General features: G+C 41.3%; 1 protein-coding gene across 1 annotated transcript in view; it reads right to left on the bottom strand.

The window, feature by feature from the left end:
• The window catches only part of DPT (dermatopontin), a 41170-nt gene extending 15169 nt beyond the window's left edge, over positions 1-26001 (bottom strand). The window contains exons 1-2 of the mRNA XM_081226121.1: positions 25685-26001; positions 3860-3985 (exon numbers count right to left, since the gene is read on the bottom strand). Of these exons, the coding sequence (XP_081082247.1) occupies positions 3860-3985; positions 25685-25989 (431 nt within the window). The 5' untranslated portion in view covers positions 25990-26001. The remainder of the gene's footprint in view (positions 1-3859; positions 3986-25684) is intronic.
• Between the last annotated feature and the right edge of the window lie 819 nt (positions 26002-26820).

Raw genomic sequence — 26820 nt, forward strand, 5'->3', positions numbered from 1 at the left:
AAAATAAAATATAATTCAAAATAAAAGTAAATGTGTTAACATGGTAGGTGCTCAATAAATAAAAACATCATTATCATCATCATCGTGATCATCAGGAACTGAATCAAAGTCTATGAATTGTACTTATTTCATATTCATTTATATTCAGTCTGATTAAATGAATTCATGAATAGAAGAATGAATGATTATTTCTAGAAAACAGTAAAGGGGAGCAGACTAGAGAGAACAAAATGACAAATTTGGTCTCAAATTGCGAGGTTTACTTTGCTCTAAAGTAGCAAGTAGGGCCTGGCCTTCGTTACCCAATACTTACTAGACAACCAGCGACATCTCTGAAATTTCTGCTCTTGAAGTTTGTGCATAAGAAGGGAGGCAGCACTGATATGCATGCAGCAAACACATTTCTGTATTATAAATATGGCACAGTAATTACGATGGCCACCCCGACTGGTGAAAGGTATGACTGCTTTTGCTCAAGCTCAGAGGGGCCATTGTCTCCCAAAATGAGTGCTTTGTGCATCATGCAATGCCAGGCAATGGTTGGTCCAGGGCACCGAAGCATCTAAACTCAATGCAAGCTGCTTTAAATGTTAACATTCAGTCCTATTTCTCAAAGTGTGGGTGTCTCCATCTCTATAATAACAGCTTTCCACCTGCTCAGAAGAACCAGTGTAGAAGCTGCACTTCCCACCAGACCTCTGGGAACAGTGCTGCAGCAGGCATCTGAGCTGGGGTGGGGGTGACAGACGCCACAGTGGAAGTGCCTACGAGGTCATTCTTGTCCCTGCCATGATTTCATGGGGAACAGTCATGCAGACACTATCCATCTTGTATTAAAATCTGAACAATGAGAGTAGGAGCTAAAGATTAGCTTTGATGGAGTGCTTTGGGGTAGACAGAGGAGAATATGCTGATGAACTGACTTTGTTGTTGTTGTTAGCTAGAGCGATCTAGGAATTAAGAAAAAAAATTCTGTGACTATGACTTGAGCAGAAGGGAGAGGGGGACCAGGCAGTGGAAAATAGAATGCAGCATCTGAAAGTCATAGAAACTCAAGGCTGAAGGATAACTAATGGGTTATCTATGTTAATTCTGAGAAAGGACATTATTTTTTTGGTCAAAACATATTATCCAGTGAACCTGATGAAAGGTCACGAATCTGGAGAAGAACCATTTAGGAAAGGAAACACATGCTCAATTCAAAGCTGTCGGTTCCTGGGTCATATTCTACACATGGACAGCCTTAGCGTGCTGATGGGGGACAGCCTGGTGCATGGCATGCAGCTGCTGGAGCTCTTTGGAGACTGAGGAATTATTTCAAACAGTCTGTGAAAGGTTGTGGCTTCCTCAGTGACGTGTTTGTGGTTTGCAGATGAATGGACTAAGAATTAATTCTCACATAGAAATAAATATGTGTAATATTTACATATGTATCCAATCCCAGTGGGGACCGGTGAGTGACGCCATGTCTGCATCTATCAGGAATTCGCTTTCTTGCCAGAGTTCAGTGATGCTGTATTATCTCATGAGAAACTGCAGAGACTGAAATGGGAGCAGCACCTTGGTTCCCACCAAACAAATAAATCCCGCACGCACTTATGTGGGAGTTGGTTGGATGATTTTTTTTTTTTTCCTGTGCAGAGTGGTGCTATTCCTGAATCCCTAAAAGCTTGCAAGCACAGAGAGGATGGATGCTCACTTCTCAGTGTCAGGCTCAGTGCTGCAGAATGGCCTTCAAAGTGGGAAGAGAAAAATGTCCCCACCTACACATGTCCAGTTCCCTGGGAGGTGATTCAAGATAGTTAAAGTGATGTAAGGGAAGGTTTCAAATAAGAGAGTTATCAGGAGTTTTCACTGTGGGAAGGTGTGGGAAAACAGTTCTCACTCCAAAGGGCTGTTAAAAGGATCAAATAAAATGATGCTTGTGAATGAAGTCTTTTTCCACTATAAAACATCATCATATCAATGTCAGGTTTCACCACTGTTACAGTTCCTATGTGCCTGCGATGTTTCGTTATTCATTCGAGAAATTTATTAAGGGCCTACTTTGTGCCAGGCAATATGCTGAGATGCTGAAGAAATATGACCTAATTCATGCCCTAGAGGTTTCATTCAATTTAGAAAAACATATAGCGTCATGACTCAGGAAATTTAAAGGTGCCACTAAAATGTCTAGACACACCAGTGGGATAGTGAGTCATGCACTGCTTACCATGGTGATACGGCAGTCTCATTCTGCTGCTGCTACAAGTGTCCCTTTTAAAACAGTACCATTTCCTTGACAACCGTGGTAGCTCTCAGCTCTAACACCACGCAACCAGAAAGAGGTGCAGCCAAGTGAAGTCTTCCTTAGAGGGACCGCTTCTAAGTTGACTTGCTGTGTCTTTCTGAGTAATTCTATCCTCTCTCCCCCCCACCCTTTGGTTCTACCAATCATCAGTGACATGTCTGGGTGATGTAGTGGGATGAGGAAGGGGGAGGGTAGGGTGGTGAAGGAGGATGGGCAGACCATTGCAGACCAAAGCCAAGGATAAATGTTGCTACCAGAGATTTGAATGTCTTGGGCAACTTAAGAAAAGTTGCACATCTCTATTTGTCAGTCTTTGATATCAAGACTTTCTGCCTACCTACATAGCTCCATGTTCATTAATTTCCTAGCATCTTAATGATTGGTGGGCTCCTTCTACTCTACCCCAGAATGTGAAGCCCCTTTGGCCTTGGATTCAGGATCTTTCACAGTTATATCCTACACCCTAGCCATGCCTGTTTGCCTGCTGTGATGGAGTAAGAACAGATTCATGGAGGCATTTTGGAAAGCTGGACGAGGTCCCTGCCCCATCAGATAGCTACTGATATCAGCTGACCTTGATCTCTGAATTTACCATTTATCATTGCTTCAAACAGAAAAATGTTAAGAGTTTGGAGATGCATATCCCTAGAGACATTGTGCCCCACTGGGGCATCTGTGGAGTAATGCTCTCTGGTTGCAGAGAATAAGCATAACCCACAAGGCTGTTCTTCCAAGCATCACACTGTGGAGAGATACATCATTTGAGTCAGCCAACCTTCAAATGTTGACACTTTTGGATTCCTTTGTCCAAAGCAGAAATGTCTGACTTGTTTGCAGACTGAAGAACTTGGGACAAGTTACGTTGTCAACATCCAGTGTAAGTTATCAGGGTAAATAAATATACACACAATCTCCTAGTCAACTCAAAGGCTAGGTCAGGGGATATTTGGCATCAGCCCAGGGAGCCAGAAAGGAACAAAAGTTCAGAGACTGGAATTACATAGTTATCTAGAAAGCACTAGCCTCCTTTTTTAGTCTGTAATTTTATACTATGTTTGCCACTCTGACCTGGAACGGGGTTGGCTTCTTCCAAAAAAGTCCCGCGGGAAAACATACGTTCCCAAATGGGTTCAGCAGCCTTGAATGTGATGAGTAGTTATTGTGATAGAGAGAAAAGAGCACTGAAACAGGAGTCAGTACACTTCAGCATAGAAGTGAACCCCCATGAAATAGCTGGGTGGTTTCGGGCAAGTCACATCCTTGCTCTATTCTGTTTGTTTCCTTTTCTGCCAAAAGAAGGGTATAGGAGCATTGGGTTGATGACCTGTAAGGTCTCTCCCAGTGTGAATATTATTCTGGCGTTTTCTTCCACTCATCCATCCATCCATCCACCCATCCATCCATCCCCTTCTATAGGCTAGATGCTATATTTAAAACTTGTTTGTGACAGCCCTGGCTTATTTGAAGCCAGAAACCTGGACCAGAGCACCACCACCACCCCACCCCTTCCCGCAAGCTCCCCTCCAGCCCCAGAAGCAGTGAGGAGTTGCGTTTGGCTGCTAAACTCACCAGCAGGAATATGGGCATCTCTTGCTGTAGCGACAACAGTAAAATTGCCACTCACGATCCAGCACTGACTCAAAGTAGCGGCTCTGGAACCCTGCCACCAGTCCATTGTTGGAGCATGTCTGGTACCTGAAGAGAAGAGAACAAGTCCAAGTAAACCAACCACAATCATGCACAAGTAGAGCCCCCCTTTCCAAGATCCCAGCTCCCTCAGTTATTGAGTCATGCCACTCTTTCAATGACCTAGATTCCTTACAATTTATTCCATTTTAATGCAAATCATAAAAAAACTTTGTTTTACTGATAGGAATGATGTATATTTGCCATTCAAATTCAAATGATTCACAGTCTTTCAACCGAAGGAAAATTGAGAAACTCTGCTCTTGTTAGACCTCTATGAATATATTGTTAGATGGAGGAATGCATAAATAAATGGATATAGAGGCATCTAGAATTTTTACAAATGCAATATTATATTCATGCCATTTAAAATAAAAGATAATATAATTCACACTACTTGAATTAAAATAAAAAGAATACAAAGAGAAGCTTTCACAAGACCTTCTTAGAAGCATAAGCCTGGAGACTGAGCACAAGGATACTCAGCAGGCAAAGCCCAGGTGGGCACAGCGATTTGTACAGGGTGACCCAGTACAAGCTGTGGGGAGCTGGGACCACAACTCCAAGTTTTCACAACATATCCAGGACTCTTTCTATTGCCCACTAGACAGCAGGCTCTACATGGTCAGGGAGTGTTTGGTCAAAATTCTATCCCCAGTGCCCACTGTGTGTCCTGGCCTATGGAGGCAGTCCTTACAGAGTGGTGAAGGGCCACCTGAACTCCTCAAACATCCTCTAAGGGTCCCTTTCGTGTCCAAGCTGCTCAGTTCTAATTCTTCTAGTCCACAGACCCTCCCTGCAGTCACATGAATTTTCACTGTTTCATTCTATCCGGGCTGCTGTTGGTCTAGGAATCAGCCTGTTTCCTCTTCACAGCACCTTCCTAGCTAAGCCTTGGCTTAGAACAGTGTAATCATTTCTCCCTTTGTTCCATCTCCTGTCCCACTTTCTCCCACTCCTTCCCCACATCCCACCGGGGCCTTAAGGCTTGCTCCTTTTGCTGTGTTGATGAGGTTGCTGTTCTCCACCTGGCCACAGTGGGCTCCCACCTTGCGCAGAGTGAGAGCTTTCATAAGACCTTCCAAAGGAGGTCTTTAGCTACCTCTGCTTCTTTGTATTTTTACCCACCTGGCCATTGATCATGTTCCCTCTTATGAGTAAGCAGAGAAGGCAGTTGTCTCTGTGTCACGACCTGACAGCTGCTGGAATACAACCCTGCTTTTCAAGGAAAGGTAAGTTTCCAGAAAATATAATAGATAAAGTAAGAATAAGTACCCGATGCTGATAGGTGAGAGGGACCTTGCTGACACACAAACTATAAAACCATCAGTGACTGGATTTCATTTCATTCTTTTTAATTATTGGAAATGATCTTCTGGGTCTGACAAAACTAGATATTAAATATATTTCATGTCTGGTCAGAAAGCACCTGTACTTTTTATCATTTATTATTCATTTATGCTTATATATATTCAAACGTGTTTATTTATCCATTCATTCATTCATTCATTCAACAAACTTGTACTCCCTCACTATTCTGTTTCAATCACTGTGCTTCTGTGTTGAAAGAATTGAGAGATGGGCTTGGTACTCGGTCACCATACAAACTGGCTTGAATTCCCTGTTCCCAGGACCGGTAAGAATTTCTGAAAGACCTTAGAAAGCTCAACTGTAGGAGATCAATAGTGCAATTTATGACATAAATTGAGACCTGTGCCCTTTGATGGTCTAGTCTTCTTTGCTCTACCAGTACTTGCATCTCATCAGAAGTATTACCACCTTGGAAAACACCTGGTACATATCAGGAAGCCACATACTTGGAATGGACAACCAAGGTCTGAAGGGTAGCCTTGGGGGCTGATCTTCCAGCATGGTCTTATTCTATCCTAATCCTAGCAATGCAAGTGAAAGCCAACTTCAACAGAAAGCTGTAAGAGTTGTAAACAAAGCTCATATGTGTCCAAAGAGAAACGGTGCAGCAAACTGGTGCTCTCTGTGATCTTCCTCCTTACCATCACTAAAATTCTGCCGTCCTCTAAAACAGCCCTTTCAGAACTGAGCCAGGCTGTGGTTTCCCTGGAGCTGTTGTTCCATTGTCTTGGTTTGTCCTGTACACTCAGACTATCACAGGGATAGCATTCCCAGGGTGGTGAGTTCCCATAAGCAAAAATAAATGTAGCAAGATAAGCTGAATGGTTTCACGGGGTACCAGTTCTGAAGGCCATCCAAGTTCCATGAATTCTCCGCCGGCTGCCAGCCAGGCAGCTGACCCCATAGTCCTCTATGGAAGTGTGTGTGTCACTCTCTCACGCACCACCTCAGATAACACTGCCCTGTGAAGATTATTTGGACACTACAGGCCCAGGGCCTAAGAACATATGATGAAAGTTAGACAACCAAACAGAGCTCACTTCCCCCAGCTTCTGTCCCATTGCACTCACATTTTAGTAGAGTGAGCCTGCACTGGAGTTTGGCAGTACATGAGGCCAACACAATGAAATTATTCCTTCTAGAATTGGATTTTTGTAAGGGTACATTTTCACACTCATGTGGGAGCAGTATAGCAGGGCGGTTAAGAGCATGGGCTATGCTCTTAACCACTTCTGACTGTGTCACCTTTGACAGGCTTCAGACCCTCTAATGGTCTCAGTTTCCTCATCTGTAAAATGGGCATAATAACAGTATGTACTTATTAAAGTTATTGTGAAGACCAAATAAGGCAATGTATATACAACTCTGGGGATAGTGTCTATTAATGATTAATAAATTATTTACTATTGTCATCATACTTTCATTTAGTCCACACGGCACTTGTGAGTATACTCTGTGAAATCTGCCCTTGGCTTCCCAGTCTCCATCAGTGGAAAGCTGGTGGACTCATATGTGTTCCTTGAGCTGCTGTTTCCCTAAAACAAAGCTCACAGCAGTCGACTGTCTTAGTCACTGACACACCCACTTTGTAGCATAGATATTTGAGTATGACTTATTGCCCCCAATAGATGGTAAAGTCCTTGAAGGAGAAAGATCACTTAATCTTCAATTTGAATTCCCCACAGTGCCTGACAATGGGGTCCAGCAAATGTCTGATGGAAGAATGAATGAACAAATGAATGATCAGAGCATCTTCCATTATCAGAGGCAGAATGGACTTTTAAAAGCCTGTCATTCAAATCCAGGAAGGGCCCTGAAACTCCAAGTAGTTCTCAGGAACTCACGTGAGCGATCCATCTTCCCACTTCCACCTTCTCTTTCAGGAACAAAGCCTACTCCAGGACGAGGGTGCAAAATGAATAAACTTTAGGCATTTCTCTCCCTTTCAATCACCTTTTTTAAAAGTACCTTAGTTAATAAGACTCACCTAAACATTTGGCCACAAACTGCAGGATTGCAAACACAGGAGCCAGGCAGGTGAGAAAGGGAATGAGGGCAGCCTGTCAATTGGAGTGTCAGGGGATGTTGGAGAAAACTTGAATCATTAAAGTGATTCAGATTCAATTTTTAAAAAAGGTTGATGGTGAAAAGACATTCCTGAGGATCTGCTTCACTTCCCAGCACTTGGTTGTTGCTCCTGAATGGTCCATAGAAAAGAGTTTGAGCCCAAGACTGCAGCTTTCCTGATGAACAGTGACAGGACCCCAGCTGAGCCCTAGGCACAGACTCCCTGAGAACATTCCCTTAATGAGTCTCAGGCCCCTGGGGTGCCCTCATTCAGGACTCTCTCCTCTCCATTTGAAAAGACATATTTTCTTTCTTATCATCCCTTTGAAGCCTGGAGGCTCAGTTTCACAAACTGGAGCACTGTTAGCCATGCTCCACCTGACATTAGAAACTTTCTAGAAGGAAAATCAGCAGGCAGTTACTCCTCTGACAATAGTCATGGACCTTTTCTGAGAAAGTGGTCTTTCTGAAAGTGGTTTCTCTCAGGGTCTTCACCCTGAAAAGCAAAGACAAAACCTTCTCCTGCGTCCACAATAGCAAAACAAGGAAGCGATAGGATGCAGGGGAAAGAGCCCTTGTTGAAGAATCAGCAAACATGAGTTCTGGTACTAGCCCTGACCTTCACATGCTGTGTAGAGCCTCATCTAAGTCACTGTGAAGATGAAATAAAATGATGCCTGCAAAAATCTTGGTGAAGATAGAAACAGGAAGATCCAGGATCCAAACTCAGATTTTTCTGAGGCCAAAGCTCCTGTTCATGAACTTTCAGGGAGCACAAAATGCTGCTCCAGGATTGTCATTCTGCTTCTGGTCCAATCTCCAGCCAGGCTTTCTCACTGTTTTTTTGTGTTCTTCATTGGGTCCAGGGCTGTTGGTCAGGCCCAATGATGGAGGCCAGGACTGGAATGTGTGCACATATCTGGTTTTGCTGGTGAACTCCTCTGTGAAGTTTTAGTCTCTTCTTCCAGTCTCTGCTGGTCTCAGTCCCAACTCAAAGAAAGTCCAAACTCTTAGCAAGTTGGGGGTGGCATTGGGTTGAGTGGAGAACAGGGTAAAGGAAAGCAGCACTATCTTGGTTAAGAGCTTTTACAATCCCATCAAATGGGTGGGCTGGTTGTGCTGGTATCTTTCTTCCAGCTCTATAAACATACAGATGTGTTTCCAGGACTGCTAGCTGGTCTTCAGCTCCACGGCAAATATGGAATAAGAGCAGCTTTGATCATCATCCAGGCTGGTGGCCACTCCATGTGACCGGGAGACCATGTGGCAAAGCTCTTACTCCCCAGTGTTTCTCTCCCAACCCAGCTTGATGAGGGTTTAAATTCCACCAAGGGGGACTCATTCTTTTAGAGTAAAGTTTGACTCCTGTAAATTCTATTTTCCTCAGAATAACCCTTTCAGTTGCTATCAGACATTTATAACATGGGTCACAGAATTTCAGAATGTTTGTTAAGTCTTTCAACAAATAGTCATTAGAACCTACTCTATGTCTGGTGCTGTACTTGGTCTGCAATCCTTTCCAGACAACTGTGCCAATAAGAGACACCACAACAATACAGATATTGGAGAGAAGAAGTAGATTGGTACTAAAGGCAGAGAAGAGAAACAAGAGACTGGCTTGGGATGGTGGGGCAGTGAAATGGCAAGGGGCAGAGGCAAACCAGTTTGGGAGCACGTTTGCCTACTTAAAGGAGCTTTAAAAGTTCTGGATTTCTCTCTTAAGCCCCAACAGAAGGACCCCATTCCCCATCTTGTCCTTTCTGCTGACATTTATACCTACTTCCGCAAAATGGAGATGATAATTTCTACCCTGCTAGTATTACATGAAGATTAAAGAGATGCTATATGTCGTGTCTACCCCAGAGCATAGCACAAAGTTTATTATGAAACGGCAGGAAGGAGCTCTCCCAGGCATCTCCCTCTGAATGCTAAGACTGAGCTCCACCCAACAGCAAGCAAACTCCAGTGCTGGAAGCCCAATGCCAAACAATTAGCAAGATAAAAGCACAACCCCTACCCATTAGCAGAGAGGGTGCTTAAAATCACAATAAGGTCACAGACACCCCAAAACACACCACTGGACACAGTCCTGCCCACCAGAAAGACAAGATCCAGCCTCATCCACAAGAACACAGGCACCAGTCCCCTCCACCAGCAAGCCTACACAACCTACTGAACCAACCTTGCCCACTAGGGGCAGACACCAAAAACAACAGGAACTATGAACCTACAGCCTGTGAAAAGGAGACCCAAAAAACATTAGGTTAAACAAAATGAGAAGAAAGAAATATGCAGCAGATGAAGGAGCAAGATAAAAATCCACCAGACCAAACAAATGAAGAGGAAATAGGCAGTCTACCTGAAAAAGAATTCAGAGTAATGATAGTAAAGATGATCCAAAATCTTGGAAATAGAATGGAGAAAATACAAGACACGTTTAACAAGGACCCAGAAGAACTAAAGAGCAAACAAAAAATGATGAACAACACAACAAATTAAATTAAAAATTCTCTAGGAAGAATCAATAGCAGAATAACTAAGGCAGAAGAATGGATAAGTGACCTGGAAGATAAAATAGTGGAAATAACTACTGCAGAGCAGAATAAAGAAAAAAGAATGAAAAGAATTAAGGACAGTCTCAGAGACCTCGGGGACAACATTAAACACACCAACATTTGAATTATAGGGGTCCCAGAAGAAGAAGAGAAAAAGAAAGGGTCTGAGAAAATATTTGAAGAGATTATAGTTGAAAACTTCCCTAACATGGGAAAGGAAATAGTCATGCAAGTCCAGGAAGCACAGAGAGTCCCATACAGGATAAATCCAAGGAGAAACATGCCAAGACACATAAAATCAAACTATCAAAAATTAAATACAAAGAAAAAATAGTAAAGGCAGCAAGGGAAAAGAAACAAATAACTTACAGGGGAATCCCCATAAGGTTAACAGCTGACCTTTCAGCAGAAACTCTGCAAGCCAGAAGGGAATGGCAGGAGATAATTAAAGTGATGAAAGGGAAATACCTACAACCAAGATTACGCAGCAAGGATCTCATACAGATTCAACAAAGAAATTAAAACATTTAGAGACAAGCAAAAGCTAACATAATTCAGCAGCATCAAACCAGGTTTACAACAAATGCTAAAGGAACTTCTCTACGCAGGAAACACAAAAGGAATGGACCTACAAAAACAAACATAAAACAATTAAGAAAATGGTAATAGGAACATATATATTGATAATTACCTTAAATGTAAATGGATTAAATGCTCCAACCAAAAGACATAGACTGGCTGAATGGATACAAAAATAAGACCAGTATATATGCTGTCTACAAGAGACCCACTTCAGACCTAGGGATACATACAGACTGAAAGTGAGGGGATGGAAAAAGATATTCCAGGCAAATGGAAATCAAAAGAAAGCTGGCGTAGCAATTCTCATATCAGACAAAATATACTTTAAAATAAAGACTATTACAAGAGACAAAGAAGGACACTACATAACAATCAAGGGATCTATCCAAGAAGAAGATATAACAATTTTAAATATTTATGCACCCAATATAGGAGCATCTCAATGCATAAGGCAAATGCTAACAGCCATAAAAGGGGAAAGTGACAGTAACACAACAATAGTAGGGGACTTTAACACCCCACTTTCACCAATGGACAGATCATCCAAAGTGAAAATAAATAAGGAAACACAAGCTTTAAATGACACATTAAAAAAGATGGACTTAATTAATATTTATAGGATATTCCATCCAAAAACAACAGAATACACATTCTTCTCAAGTGCTCATGGAACATTGTCCAGGATAGATCATATATTGGGTCACAAGTCAAGCCTCAGTAAATGTAAGAAAACTGAAATCATATCAAGTATTTTTTCCGACCACAATGTTATGAGACTAGATATCAATTACAGGAAAAAAAATGTAAAAAAATACAAACAGATGTAGGCTAAACAATACATTACTAAATAACCAAGAGATCACTGAAGAAAGGAAAGAGGAAATAAAAAAATACTTAGAAACAAATGACAATGAAAACATGGCAACCCAAAACCTATGTGATGCAGCAAAAGCAGTTCTAAGAGGAAAGTTTGTAGGAATACAATCCTACCTCAAGAAACAATAAAAATCTCAAATAAACAATGTATCCTTTCACCTAAATGAATTAGAGAAAGAAGAACAAAGAACCCACCAAAGTTAGCAGAAGTAAAAAAATCATAAAGATCAGATAAGAAATAAATGAAAATGAAATGAAGGAAGCAATAGCAAAGATCAATAAAACTAAAAGCTGGTTCTTTGAGAAGATAAACAAAATTGATAAACCATTAGCCAGACTCATCAAGAAAAGAAGGGAGAAGACTCAAATCAACAGAATTAGAAATGAAAAAGAAGTAACAACTGACACTGCAGAAATAGAAAGGATCATGAGAGATTAGTGCATGCAACTATATGCTAATAAAATGGACAACCTGGAAGAAATGGACAAATTCTTAGAAAAACATCTTCCAAGACTGAACCAGGAAGAGCTAGAAAATATAAACAGACCAATCACAAGCACTGAAATTGAAACTGTGATTAAAAATCTTCCAACAAACAAAAGCCCAGGACCAGCTGGCTTCACAGATGATTCTATCAGACATTTAGAGAAGAGCTAACACCTATCCTTCTCAAACTCTTCCAAAATATAGCGGAGGGAGGAACTCCCAAACTCATTCTATGAGGCCACAATCACCCTGATACCAAAAACAGACAAAGTTGTCACAATAAAAGAAAACTACAGGCCAATATCACTGATGAACATAGATGCAATAATCCACAACAAAATGCTAGCAAACAGAATCCAAAAGCGCATAAACAGGATCATACACCATGATCAAGTGGGATTTATCCGAGGAATGCAAGGATTCTTCAATATATGCAAATCAAACAATGTGATAAACCATATTAACAAACTGAAAGGTAAAAACCATATGATAATCTCAATAGATGCAGAAAAAGCTTTCAACAAAATTCAACACCCATTTATGATAAAAACTCTCTAGATAGTAGGCATAGAGGGAACCTACCTCAACATAATAAAGGCCATGTATGACAAACCCACAGCCAACATCGTTCTCAATGGTGAAAAACTGAAACCATTTTCTCTAAGATCAGGAACAAGACAAAGTTGCCCACTCTCCCCACTATTATTCAACATGGTTTTGGAAGTTTCAGCCACAGCAATCAGAGAAGAAAAAGAAATAAAAGGAATACAAATCAGAAAACATGAAGTAAAGCTGTCACTGTTTGCAGATGACATGATACTATACACAGATAATCCTAAAGTTGCTACCAGAAAACTACTAGAGCTAATCAATGAATTTGGTAAAGTAGCATGATACAAAATTAATGCACAGAAGTCTCTTGCATTCCTATACACTAATGATGAAAAATGTGAAAGAGAAATTAAGGAAACACTCCCATTTACCATTGCAACAAAAAGAATAAAATATCTAGGAATAAACCTACCTAAGGAGACAAAAGACCTGTATGCAGAAAACTATAAGACACTGATGAAAGAAATTAAAGATGATACAAACAGATGGAGTGATATACCATGTTCTTGGATTGGAAGAATCAACATTGTGAAAATGACTCTACTACCCAAAGCAATCTACAGATTCAATGAAATCCCTATCAAATTACCAATGGCATTTTTTACAGAACTAGAACAAAAAATGTTAAACTTTGTATGGAGCCACAAAAGACCCTGAATAGCCAAAGCAATCTTGATAATGAAAAATGGAGCTGGAGGAATCAGGTTCCCTGACTTCAGACTATACTACAAAGCTACAGTAATTAAGACAGTATGGTACTGGCACAAAAACAGAAATATAGATCAATGGAACAGGATAGAAAGCACAGAGATAAATCCACGCACATACTGTCACCTTATCTCTGATAAAGGAGGCAAGAATATACAATGGAGAAATGACAGCCTCTTCAATAAGTGGTGCTGGGAAAACTGGACAGCTACATGTAAAAGAATGAAATTAGAACACTTCCTAACACCATACACAAAAGTAAACTCAAAATGGATTAAAGTCCTAAATATAAGGCCAGACACTATAAAACTCTTAGAGGAAAACATATGCAGAACACTCTATGACATACATCACAACAAGGTCCTTTTTGACCCATCTCCTGAAGAAATGGAAATAAAAACAAAAAAAAACAAATTGTACCTAATGAAAGTTAAAAGCTTGTGCACATCAAAGGAAACCATAAACAAGACAGAAAGGCAACCCTCAGAATGGGAGAAAATATTTGCAAATGAAGCAACTGAAAAAGGATTTTTCTCCAAAATTTACAAGCAGCTCATGCAGCTCAATATCACAAAAACAAACAACCCAATCCAAAAATGGGCAGAAGACCTAAATAGACATTTCTCTAAAGAAGATATAAAGGTAGCCAACAAACACATGAAAGTGTTCAACAACACTAATCATTAGAGAAATGCAAATCAAAACTACAATGAGGTATCACCTCACAGTGGTCAGAATGGCCATGATCAAAAAACCTACAAACAATAAATGCTGGAGAGGGTGTGGAGAAAAGGGAACCCTCTTGCACTGTTGGTGGGAATGTAAATTGGTACAGCCACTACGGAGAACAGTATGGAGTTTCCTTAAAAAACTAAAAATAGAACTATTCTTTGGCCCAGCAATTCCACTAGTGGGCATATACCCTGAGAAAATCATAATAAAAAAAGAGTCATGTACCACAATGTTCATTTTAGCACTTTTTACAACAGCCAGGACATGGACGTAGCCTTAGTGTCCATCGACAGATGAATGGATAAAGATGATGTGGTACATATATACAAAGAAATATTACTCAGCCATAAAAAGAACTGAAATTGAGTTATTTGTAATGAGGTTGATGGACCTAGAGTCTGTCATACAGAGTGAAGTAAGTCAGAAAGAGAAAAAAAATACTGTATGCTAACACATATATATGGAATCTTAAAAAAATTGGTTCTGATGAACCTAGGGGCAGGACAGGAATAAAGATTCGATGTAGAAAATGGACTTGAGGACACGGGGAGGGGGATGGTAAGCTGGGGCAAAGTGAGAGAGTGGCAATGGGCATATATACACTACCAAATGTAAAATAGATAGCCAGTGGGAAGCAGCTGCATAGCACAGGGAGATCAGCTCGGTGCTTTGTGACTACCTAGAGGGGTGGGATAGGAAGGGTGGGAAGGAGATACAAGAGGGAAGGGATATTGGGTATATGTATACATATAGCTGGTTCACTTTGTTATACAGCAGAAACTAACACAACAGTGTAAAGCAATTATACTCCAATAAAGATGTTTAAAAACAAAAAGAGGCAGGAAGGCAGGAAAGGTAGTAGTTGTTATTATTACTATTATCATAAATATTTGCAATTAAATGGAAAGAGAAGCTACATCCTAGTCTCCACAAAACACTTTCTGTTGGAGCCTACATTAGAAATTATCAAGGTTGAACCCTTCCAGTGGGGCAGTAATATTAGCCTCAGAAAAGTAGATAATAAAACATAATTTGAAGCTCACCTGCCCCAAGAAATCTTCCTTTCTTGACAATTCTAACTCTTGCTGATTTTTCTTTGTCATGACACGTTGATGTCACTATCACACATTTCACCTAACATATACTATCTCTGAACCATCTCATCGTGAGATAGTGCAGGGGTTTTGAAGGTAAACACTGTACCACTGATTACTGGTCCCCCTGCCACAATGATGGGGGTATGAACAGTCTCTTTAAGTAATGCTGAGTTATATGCAGTCTGCTCTCTTCCTGCCCACACCTGGGTAAGAGTTCTGCTATCTTCTCCATGTCGGGTTTTAATTCTGCTAGTATCTAGCAGGTTTCAAGATGGTGTATCAGAAATGAACTGCTGAACAGCTTCTCTGGATAGAAAGCCATAGGACAGGACAAGGGAGAAATAGCAATTCTTCCCAAAACACAAACTCCTGCCCTGTTTTAGAAAAATACAAGCAGTAGAGGCTAACCCAAAGGCCTCTGAGAAGATCCAGGTTGTATTATGAGATGTATTTATGTCCTGAGATCACTTTTGGCCTGAGAACCATTCCAGGTCATGCAGGGATTTCAGGCTTAATTAACCACAGGAGCTCCTGAAGTCAATTATTTACAATATCTGTTAACCAAGAGATCTAATACTACCACTCTGTTATCTGAAATGTGAAAAATATTTGACACTCATATTGTACACTTAATATGTATACTGAATTATATGTTCCCAAAACAAAATGGTACCTATCAGTGGTCTTTGTAATCTAGCAATTTGTATATTTCAACTCCAGCTTTATAATTTACCAACTGTGTGATATTTATCTCTTTGAGTTTCAGTTTCCAGAGAGTAGTCATAATAGTAAGGATAAATAACTCTTATAAAGGACTTACCATGTGCCAGGCATTGTGTTAAGCACTATACCTGCATTAATTATTTTAATCACCAAAACAATCCCGTGAAATGGGCTTGGACAATCAGTTCCCCCCCACCACCACCATTTGATGGATAAGGAAACTCAGGTTTAGAGAGGTTAAGTAATTCCCCAAAGGACACACAGCCAATAATACATATATGTTATCTCATTTAATTCTCACAACAATTCTGGGGCATTGTCTTTGTAGAAGTAGAAGCTGAGGCTTAGAAAGTTGACATGACTTGCCTAAAGTTAGTAGTGGGGCTGCATTTTGAGAACTGTTTTGTTTGTCTCCAAAGTCCATATTCCTTCCATTACTTCAAGATACCTCAATGAAACACACACAGAGAGAGAGAGAGAGAGAAAGGTATCCTAACTCTGTGGAAATCTCTTATTCATTAGGAATATTATATCTGACAAGTATGCAGACAGAAGCAAATCCCCTACTGGGAGGAGTGAAAGTTTACCGTCCTTATGAGCACAGCCAAGAGCCATTTTGCAAAGCCCTAGTTCCCTCAGACAATTGATTCCTAGATCTCAGGAGAGTGACCAAGATGGAAAGTTGGCAAGAATCCTAGATCTGCTATAACTCTATTCTCCCACACTCAGCCTTGTTTCCCTCAGAAGTCAATCTTACATAGATGTGATATCTTCTATAGCCCAGAACTGACTACAACTTTATTCAAGACCAAAAATACCACCAACATTTAATATTCACCGGCAGCACTGTGGCATCAGCACTGGGGCTTGGCCTCCACCTCTGCACTAGCTATGAGCAGGCAAGTCTCCTAGTGCTTCTGAACCACGGTCCTTCATGTATAAAATGGGGAAAATAGTAATGCTGCCTTGCAGTATTATTGTGAAGGTCAAATAAGATTAGACCATGAGTAGCACAAGGGCATAGACTGTATGTTATTTACCTTCATAATCTTGGAGTCTGGCAAAGTTTGTGATAATAAACATTTGGTAGTGAATGAATAAGCAAATGAATGTATGAATGAGGAATACTTTATAAACTATAAAGCACTATATCAATTAGGATTAAGATAATAGCACTTATACTTAAGGTACCTGTTTCGTTGCTGTTTCAGTTGCTTCACTCTTGGCTTTAATTCCTAATCTATGATGTAGGGAGGTTGTTCTAGATTTTACATGAGATCCCTCCCAGTGCTGAGATTTTGTGATTCTGTTACGCTCTGCCTTTTAAACTCCCAATATGTACTCTACCAGCCTGCATCCTTATTTTTTAATCTTTTAATTCTGAAATAATTTTTTAGATACAGAAGATTTGTAAAGATAATACATAGGATTCATGTATGCCCCTCACCTAGCTTACCCCTAAAGTTATCTTTCATCACTCTGGTGCCTTTATGAACACTAAGAAATTAACATTGTACACCACTAAACTCCAGACTTCATTTAGGTTTTACCAGGTTTTCCATTAATGCACTTTTTCTCTTACAGGATCCAAACCAGGATACCATGTAGCATTTAGCCCATATGGCTTTTGCAATGAAAAGTTTTACTATTGTGTTTTTAAAAGCATATTGGGACATTAAGATTTGGGGGATAATGGAAACCTAATAAAGAATTTATCCTGAGGTAACAAGTGTGTCAGCCATCCTCTACGCATGGTTTGGAGAACTTCAGGAAAAAGACCAAAAAAGACCATCCTGCATGGCGGTGAATGCAAGAAAGAAGACCAAAAAAGACCATCCTGCATGGCGGTGAATGCAAGAAGCCAAAATGAGATGTGTACAATAAAATTGAGCTCCATATTATAGACACTGGAATATTGAGAATCAAAAATGTAAGCATAAGTTTGTTTTTGAAGTCTGTCTGTTTGTAAATAATTCATTTGTATCATTTTTTTAGATTCCACATATCAGTGATATCATATGATATTTGTCTTTCTCTGTCTGACTTATTTCACTTAGTATGATAACCTCTAGGTCCATCCATGTTGCTGCAAATGGCATTATTTCATTCTTTTTTATGACTCAGTAGTATTCCACTGTATATATGTACTGGGGGGAGGGATAAACTAGGAGTTTGGGATTAACATATACACACTACTATATAGAAAATAATCAACAAGGACTTACTATACAGCACAAGGAACTCTACTCAACATTCTGTAATAACCTATATAGGAAAAGAATTTGAAAAAGAATGGATATATGTATATGTATAATTGAATCACTTTGCTGTACACCTGAGACTAACGCAACATTGTAAATCAACTATACTCCAATATAAAATAAAAAATTAAATTAAAAAATGTAAGCAAAATGGTTTCCCTTGCAGGAAGATCTCAGGCTTCTTTGTTGAGGGCACTGTGGGCTGCTCGATGCACTAACTAGTCTTATTTGGTCTTTTGCTACATATTTAGTGGGGCCCACTATGTGCCAGCATTATTCTAGTGCTGGGCAATATTCTATACAGTGGTGAATGAGACAAAGTCCCTATATTCATGAAGCTTATAATCTGCAGGGGACAAACTATAAATACAAATCATGTAATGACAAGAGCACTGCAGGAAACGTAACACAGTTTGGGGAGTAGAGTGTGAGAGACGTTGGTTTAGAGGAGGTGGTCTGGGAAAACTTCTCTGAAGAGGTGAGCACTGTGTGTACTGAATGATCAGAATAATGAATCAGGATGGATTGCTCCGTACTAGATAGAACCTTGGTCTGAGTTAGAATCAGATTATGGAAAACTGAGCTCCTACTGTAAAAAATCAATAAGCAGAAACCTCAATTAGAGTCAGGAGACCAGAAAGGGGTGCTCTCATACCCTTCAAAGATAGCAGAGCCCAACAGAAGAAGAAAGACTTCCTCTTCTTGCCTGGCAAGAGCTCAGCCAATGAGAGATTGTCATAACACAACCAATGAAAAGCCATGAACTTTGTTTAATATAGGCCCTCCCAACTTCCTTTTCCCCTCTATAAAAGAGTTTTCTCCTCTCCATTTTGCGGGGGACTTGTGCATGCCTCACTATAGTTGTAGACCCCAAACTGCAATTCTTTGCTCCTCCAAATAAACCCATTTTTTGCTGGAGTTATAACTGGCCGTCTATTTGTCTTAGGTCAACATTTTGTTGTTCCATATGGGGGTCCAGTGAAGACCCCCGATTACTCTGAGGCTTGTAAGCAAACAGGTGTGGTACCACATTGAGCTCATTGTTGCTCACTGCTTTTCTAACTGACCCTGGGGTTTGAAGGCAAGTCTTTCTCCTGGATCTGAGCTTCACTCTCTTTGAGTTTTGAAGCTCTCCAGGTTTTATTTGGGATCTGTTTTAAGGTTTCATCTTTTTTTTGGTTAAGACCTTGTTCTGTATGCAACTACTCATTTGGCACTTTGGCCTGATTTTTGAAATCAGACTGATCCAGCTTGAACTGGCTAGCCATCAGCCCATTCCTTCAGAAATAAGGACTGTTTTGGAACTGTGCTGAGCAGTTTCCTGCCTGGCTCTTCCAAGACTAGACTGTTCCCTTAGAACTGGCTGGTATTAGGCCTGCAGGCTGTTTGAGCTATTTGAGCTGCTTAAGTTGTTTGAAAAGAATTATTTTACTCTAGAGAAAAAGCTCTGAGAGATAGCATCCCAGTTATCTAAACATTTTGAGGGCACTCCTTTCCTACAGGGATCCTGGCCCATTTTATGTTTGAAAACCAACGTCCTTCTTCATGTGCATGTCTAACCAAACTGGATTGACCTAACTGAAAGCAATTTAGAATATCAATGACCATTATGAGGAAATTTTGAAATCCCTAAATGTACTTTTCTTAAAACCAAATTGGACAACCATAGCTCTAAAATTTCCAAACTAAATGGAATGCCTATTTCGATTGGTATTTTTAGGCTTCCAAACTTTATCAGCAGCCTAAAATTGCATCTTTGCAAAATAAGATTTTAAGATGAACTAAGGTAAACAATTAAAGAAAGGTAACATGGCTCCCAAAGCCTCAGGCTCTTCTTCCTTGGCTTCTCTGTCTCAGGCTCCATCTCCAGCACCATCTTATCTCACTCCTCCTCCTGATCAGGCCCCACTTCCAGTGCCAGCTTCCCCCTTCCCTTCTTTTTGCCTGACTACACCTCCCTTACATCCCCAGTTCCCCAATACTAATTCTCTTGCCAGACTTCCCCTTTTCTCTGAAACTCTCTCCACTCCCTTTTCCTCTGAACTTATCAGAACCTATCCCTTTAAAATTAAGCCTTTTGGGGATCCAGAGGCTAAACCCTTAATTTCTTGTATTTCCTGGACTAATGCTGAACTGCGAGTCATGGTCAGAGATTCTCCCAAAGTAACTGGAGATCCTCACAGATTTGCTGAATTAATATAGTCATTCAGATTTATCAACCTGGTTTCTACGACTTAACATCAGTTTGTTCAAATGCTTGTAGGTGAAGGCCAGGCCCAGCATTGAATGAAAACTGTTAGTACAGGAAAGCCCGACAGTTCTCTAGAATTACAACCATGAGACCAGCCCACTAACTTATTACATGATCAGGCTCAGGCAATCAATAAGTGACTTCGTTGAGGAATTCCTAGGGCTTTTCCAAAGCCTGTTGAATGGAACAAAATTCAGGCTTGCACACAAAAATCTGATGAACCTGTTTATGACTATTACAATCGATTTCATATTATTCTTAAAGCAAATTCTGGTCTTTCTTCAGATGTTGATTCCACCCATGTAGCTTGTAACTCTATGTTTAGTAATAGGGTGACCCAGAATATCTCCCTTCTGGTAAAAAGGACCAGGACGGAACAGGAAAATTTGTCCACTCCAGATTTAGTTGATCTGATAAACCAGCTCTCTCATACTTTAAATGAGTCACCTAAAAGGAAGACTGACAAAATTCTTAACCTTCAACTCCAGCAAGCGAAGGCCCCTAAATGACCCCCCACCCACCCCGAGTTTCTGCTATTATTGCAAAAAGCCAGGACACTGGAAAAGAATTTGCTACAAATTTAAGTGTTTTAGGTGCCTTCAGCCCTCTAATCAGCCGTTTCTAACATTCTCCTGGTTCTCAGTGACTAAGCTCCTGGGAACTGTAGGAGCTCTTCCCAATCCTCCCTCTTAACTGACTTGAAGAACGTTTCTCCAGATGGGGGATAAATCTCTTCCAGACATCACTGATACTGGAGCCACACTCCTGGTACTCAACCCCTCTACTGTCAATCACTCCTTGCCTTGTAGCATTAAAACAATTCAAATAGTAGGGATCTCTAATAAACCTCAAGAGGTTTCTGTCCTTGAACATATTCCCTTTTGTTTAGGCCCTTTGAAAGACACATACCCCTTTCTCCTTAGTTTCTCTGCCCATCCATTTATTAGGTCAATACTTCTTAGAGAAGTATATAGAACTTTCTTTCTCCCAAAAGGAGAAAGCAATTCTAGAATTGACAGTAGTTATCAAAGCAGCCAACCAGGTGAATTAAATGACTCTTTGACATCTTTTATTTGCTTTGTTTTTGATGGCATTAGAGTTTATTCTGGAAACACTCATCACCTGCCCCTATTGAATCAACTACCAACCCCCTTATGGGCAAAATCTACAGCTGATATCGGGAAAATTCACAGCCCACCTCCCATCAAGATTCAAATAGATCTTTTAAAACCTCTTCCCAGAGTGAATCAACATCCTGTAAGTAAAGAAGCCCTTCAAGGCATAAAAACCATCTTAGAAGATTACAAGGCTCAAGGCCTCACTGTCCCTTAACTAGTCCCTGTAATGCTCTTATTTTACTGGTGAGAAAACCTAAGGACTTAGAGTTGAGGTTTGTCCAGGACCATTTAACCATTTCAGTAGAAGCTCTCCTGAAAATTCTCATCACACCCAACATTTCTCAGCTGCCTCACTTCATAAGAAGTCCTTCTGTTAGCTGTTCCTCACATCACTCTTTTATGTTGTAATAATCTTAATTCTGCTACTCTTCTCCCCTCTGTCACTGATGAAGTTCCTCTTGAATGCTTAACACTGATGGATCACCTACTGACTCCTTGTAAATGATCTGTAGGAAATTCTTTGGGTAATGTTGACTATTCATGGTTCACTAGTAGTTCTTATTTAAAAGGTGACAATGGCAAATATTGTGCTGAGTATGCTATTGCAACTTCTTTTGGTATTGTTGAGGCAGTACCTTTATCTATGGCTACTTCAGCCTAACAGGCTGAATTATATGCTCTTATGTGGGCTTGTACCTTAGCCAAGGATAAAACTGCCAAAATTTGGAGTAGCTCATGATTTTTGAATGTTGTGGAAGTAACATGGTTTCCTCGTCTCTATCATGTGACTTATCTTTGGTAAATTCATAAATTCAAATAATTAGCTCTAAAACAAGCTGCCATTTTGAAAGATCTTCTTGGGAATTCTTTGAAGCCCTGGGGAAAAAGCAGATGCCAATATACTGAATGCTCTTCTTCTGAATTCAGATTCCATGTAAAGCTGGTTTGCCTCAAATTAGCCTCATCAAATTTCAGATGCACAAAATCTTTATTGACTGTCCATGATGTGCCAGGAATTTGTTGTAGATTTAGATCTGTTTTAGAGTTCTCCTACACTTTATCCTGTAAGCATCACGGTAACACCCTCTAACAGCTTGTGAGGTGGGTGTCACACTCTTTTCCTTTTTTCCAGAATGAGAAACTGAATGCCCAAGACCACAGAGCTCAGAGATGATAGAAACAGGAGCTGCAAATCAAAGTTTCCTGATTCTAAGACCAGAGCCCCTTCCACCACACTCCAGCTCAGCCTCACTACAAAATTCCAGTTTCATCTTGTTCCACACAGGACCCACATGTCCTACAGCCTGGGTCAACCCAGGTTTGAGAAGACTCCCCAAGAGCAACTGAGGCATGCTCTGAGATGGCACAATGCCACTCATGGAACCCAGGTAAAGCCTCCAAGCAGTCGTTAGTGAGCGACCAGCATGCACACTTCAGAATCTGCCTACTGAAGAAGTGATTTTCAACAGAGAAACCCTAGCCAAACAGCAGTGTTACAAGTCACTCAGCCATGACGGAAACACTTTTTAAAGACTGTGCTCCAACTAGCAAGTGTCTTTAGCAGACCCTATGTACTGTTGCCATATCTGTGTTCAAGATTCCTCGTCCCCTTTTAAAATAAACCTGCAAGCTAATGTAGTTATACAAGGCAGCCAAATTGCACAAAACTGTCAACTTTTCCTCCGGAACAGATTAAGACCCTGCAGCCAACGGGAAGATATAACTGCTCCCCAGTTTATGAGCAATTTCTTTCCTTCCAGATTTTTCACTGAGGCTGGAGTCTAAATTCAAAGCGATAATCATCCAACAAAAATGCCTCTGGGATAACTGGGATCAGTTCTGGGGCAGCTGAGTCCTACTGTTTTTCATGTTTGTACATTTTTTACTCTGCGATTGATGGAGGAGGAGATGAGAAAACAGAGGGTGGAAAGGGAGAAAGAAAAAAATATCATTTGACTCCGCATACTCAAACATGTGGAAGAAGAGAAGGTGGAAGAGAGATCGTGCCTGTCAGTTTCTCATTCGACTCGCATTGGTCAAACAAAATCATATCATTTCTACTCCCTCTCGTACTTTTCTTCAAATAGTTTGGGAGTTAATGACAAACCAGTCACACCCTGGCAAGTTTGAAACTAAACATAATTTGCCTTCTCTCCCTAGCAGGGGTAAACGCAAGAATCAACAGAATGAAAGAAAAATCCAACTGTCTTTTCAGAGCCAAGCAGAGGGAAGAGAATTGGAGCCATGGAGCCTTGCGAGATCATTCAGTCTGACCTCTCACTTTCCAAATTAGGTGGGAGCCTAGACAGCTGAACCCGTGGTTCAAGGTCACCCGGCAAGTTGTCTTTAGAACAAGGATCTAAATCCAGGCCTCCTGATTCAGAGCCCAGGGCTCTTCCTTTGGGGCTTAAGAAATCATCTGAGTGTGTTTTGTTGTGGCTCTACAAGGGGAACATTAGAAAGGGGCCCCACCCATATAATAGCCCCCTAAGTTGGAGGACTAGACAGACAGTTGTAATTTGGGCGTCCCCATGCTCTGTGCCAGGCAACTGGCCTGGCTACAGGGAACCACTGGAGACTGTCAATCATTGAGGTGAGGCTGGATTCTGAGTCAGCCATGTGTCAGAAGGGGTTTTGAATAATTAAATCTGCTCACTAGAGGCAGTTGGGGGGGGGGTGAGAAAGGCCCAATAATGGGGCCCCTGACCTGAAGCTGCCTGTGTGACCCTCTCCCCATCCCTTCCACAGGCTGGCTGAGCCCCTCCTCAGTCATGGTAGTAATTAAGCTGGTCCAATCCCTCCAGGGCTGGCTTCTGCTGTGATTTGCAGAGTCCTCCGTCCTCAGGATGAAGAACTGCCCCGAGTCCAGTCCTGTGGCCCTGGCTGTGCTGACTGAGCCCACACTGGGCAGAGGGAGCAGACACTCAAGTCTGTCTCACCCATCACCAGGGCTAAGCACATACACTTTGGAGCTGAGACTCACTGGATCCAAATCCTTGGTCTACCACTTCCCAGCTGAGGAAACCCCTGATCTCTAGACTGTGTTCTGTCTACCTATAAAATGACTTAGAACTTTGTTTTGAGCATTAAATGAGATCATCCATATAAATCACCCAGCATGGTGCTTGCTCAGGGTAAGCACTCAATCAATGGCCGCTGTTTTTATTACTGAGTGGTCCCCTCCACCCATCAGTCTTTTCCTCTTGATCTCCCATCATTGTTCTGTGTGCTGCTGGAGTGACCCTCAGAGTTTTGTGCTTGACCATCCCTAACCCCCATTACACCACATGCATGCTGGGAGTCCTCAAAGAATCTTCTCTCTACAGTTACCATAACAGCAGCCTGCCAGGTGGGCTTCCTCTTTCCCAGGCCAGCCTTCCACAGGGTCTGCTTCCACCCATTCCCCTGACCCACCCAGTGGTCCTGCTTTCATCCTGGCTGCTGTGATTATCTGGCCTCACAGACCATAGCTCCTAGGATGGGCTCTGACCAAATACTAGGGTGAGACAGTCACACCCACGGTGAAGACACAGGCTCAGACCATTTCCATGTCATTAACCATGGCAGAGCCCAGTCAGAAGAGAACAGTCCTTCTCCCCAAGAGACTTTAGTAAACTATTTCCCAGCAATGAAACCCATTTTAAATTCAGACAGAGAGAAGGACCCTGGTACTCAAAACTGAGAGAACACATTTAATCGGGGCAGGAGAGAGCTATTTAATTTCACTTCTCTTTGCCTAAGCTTCTTTGACCCCTCTCCCCACTCGTTTGCTCTACATCAATATTTCTCAAACTGTCTGTGATGAACGTCCCATTGTTTATCTTCCCCAAACTATTGGGTACCAATACTTTTGTAAAACAGTCAAAATAAATTACTACCAAATTAAAATGTCACTTGGATGTCACAGCAATATTAAATTGCTATAAGGTTCCGTAAATACTTTCAATTTCTGTTCTTAACTTTTGGCGAACTGGTAAACGTTTCGCAGACCCATACTAGTCCTGGACCAAACTGAGAGTAGGGCTGCTTCTGGAAGGAACAGAACCACAGAGGAGTCCATCTGCCATGGACATCCCCCATTCTGGGTTTTTGTCCTGTAATGTAGTCTGCTCAGCAGTGACCCTGCCCCACCCAGAGCATGCAATGGAAAAGTTCCTGGTAGAACTTGCCCAGTCTCTAGTAAGTGCTGTTCCCTGAGCGTCAAGCATCCCCCAGTGAGAGGGATATGCTGCGATAATACCGGCCGTGTGCAGCCGCCTGGCTCTTACCATTCCATTCCAGCCCTGTTGATCTCCTCCCACCAGCATTCCGTAGGCTCCCCCAGGCTCTGAGGGGTGGGCATGCAGGCGTAGTTCCACTGTCTGTCAGAACCTTCCTTCTTGTTGAAGATGCTCCTCACGGCCACCACCACCTGCCCATGGGGACACTGGTAGCTGAAGCCCTGCCGGTTCAGATTCACCCACGCATCATCACTATATTCATGGTACTGCTGATATGGGTACTCGTAGTCACCATACTGTCCCCAGGTCACGGTGACCAGTGGCAGAAGCACCCACAGAAGAGTGAGGTCCATGCTGTCTGGGTTTCTGGCAAAAAATGTCACCCTATGTCTGCTGGGCTGCTGGTTTTATACAGCTGCTGCTGACATGTGGCTTCCAGATGTGGGTGAGCAAGCAGGCTCCAACTGCAGTGTGTCATCGTTTAAACAAAACTTTTCAGCGCGGAGATATTGGCCATAAGTACATTCAGTTTGTTTTAAGGTGGAATTCTAAGAAAACGTAAGGAACATGCAAATGGAAGAAACTCCCTAGAGCAGGAACAACTTAGCAGATAGATTATAAAAGCAAATGGCTTCACACTCCTCAGAAACATTCACTTGAAAAAAGGAGCAAATTTGTCCCTCATCTCTTAGCACTTCACTTCTCTCTTCCCTACTCCCCCCACCACTAGCAAACCCCTGTATTTGTTCTCCAAACCAGCCTTCCAGGACCACACAAATATGCAGAAAGTGATTTCAAAACACCAAAATAATAGGTTGAAGGGTCAGAGTTATTTAGATTTCTGCAAGGCTAGATACCTACTTTAAGTTCTCAGCCCAACATCTTTTAACCCTGAGTATAAGCATGGAATGCCAGTTTGCAGGCTACTCTGGGAATTTTTAAGTCACATATGGAAGTACTATGGGCCCCTGGAGAGATAAGTTGGGCATTATCGCTACAATTAAGCATCCTTGTGAGCTGCTGAAATTGGATCCATCTACACCTAGAAACTGTGCTCGGCTGTCAAATACGGCATGAGTTTAATTTGAATAAAGCCACTTTTTATCCTTTGGTGGTTTTCCCCTCTGTGTTGAGGTATAATTTACATATAATAAAATTCACCTCTTCTAATGTTCAGCATACAG

The sequence above is a fragment of the Mesoplodon bidens genome, assembly GCF_964165515.1.
Source record: "Mesoplodon bidens genome assembly, chromosome: 2".
Classification (NCBI taxonomy): Eukaryota; Metazoa; Chordata; class Mammalia; order Artiodactyla; family Ziphiidae; genus Mesoplodon; species Mesoplodon bidens.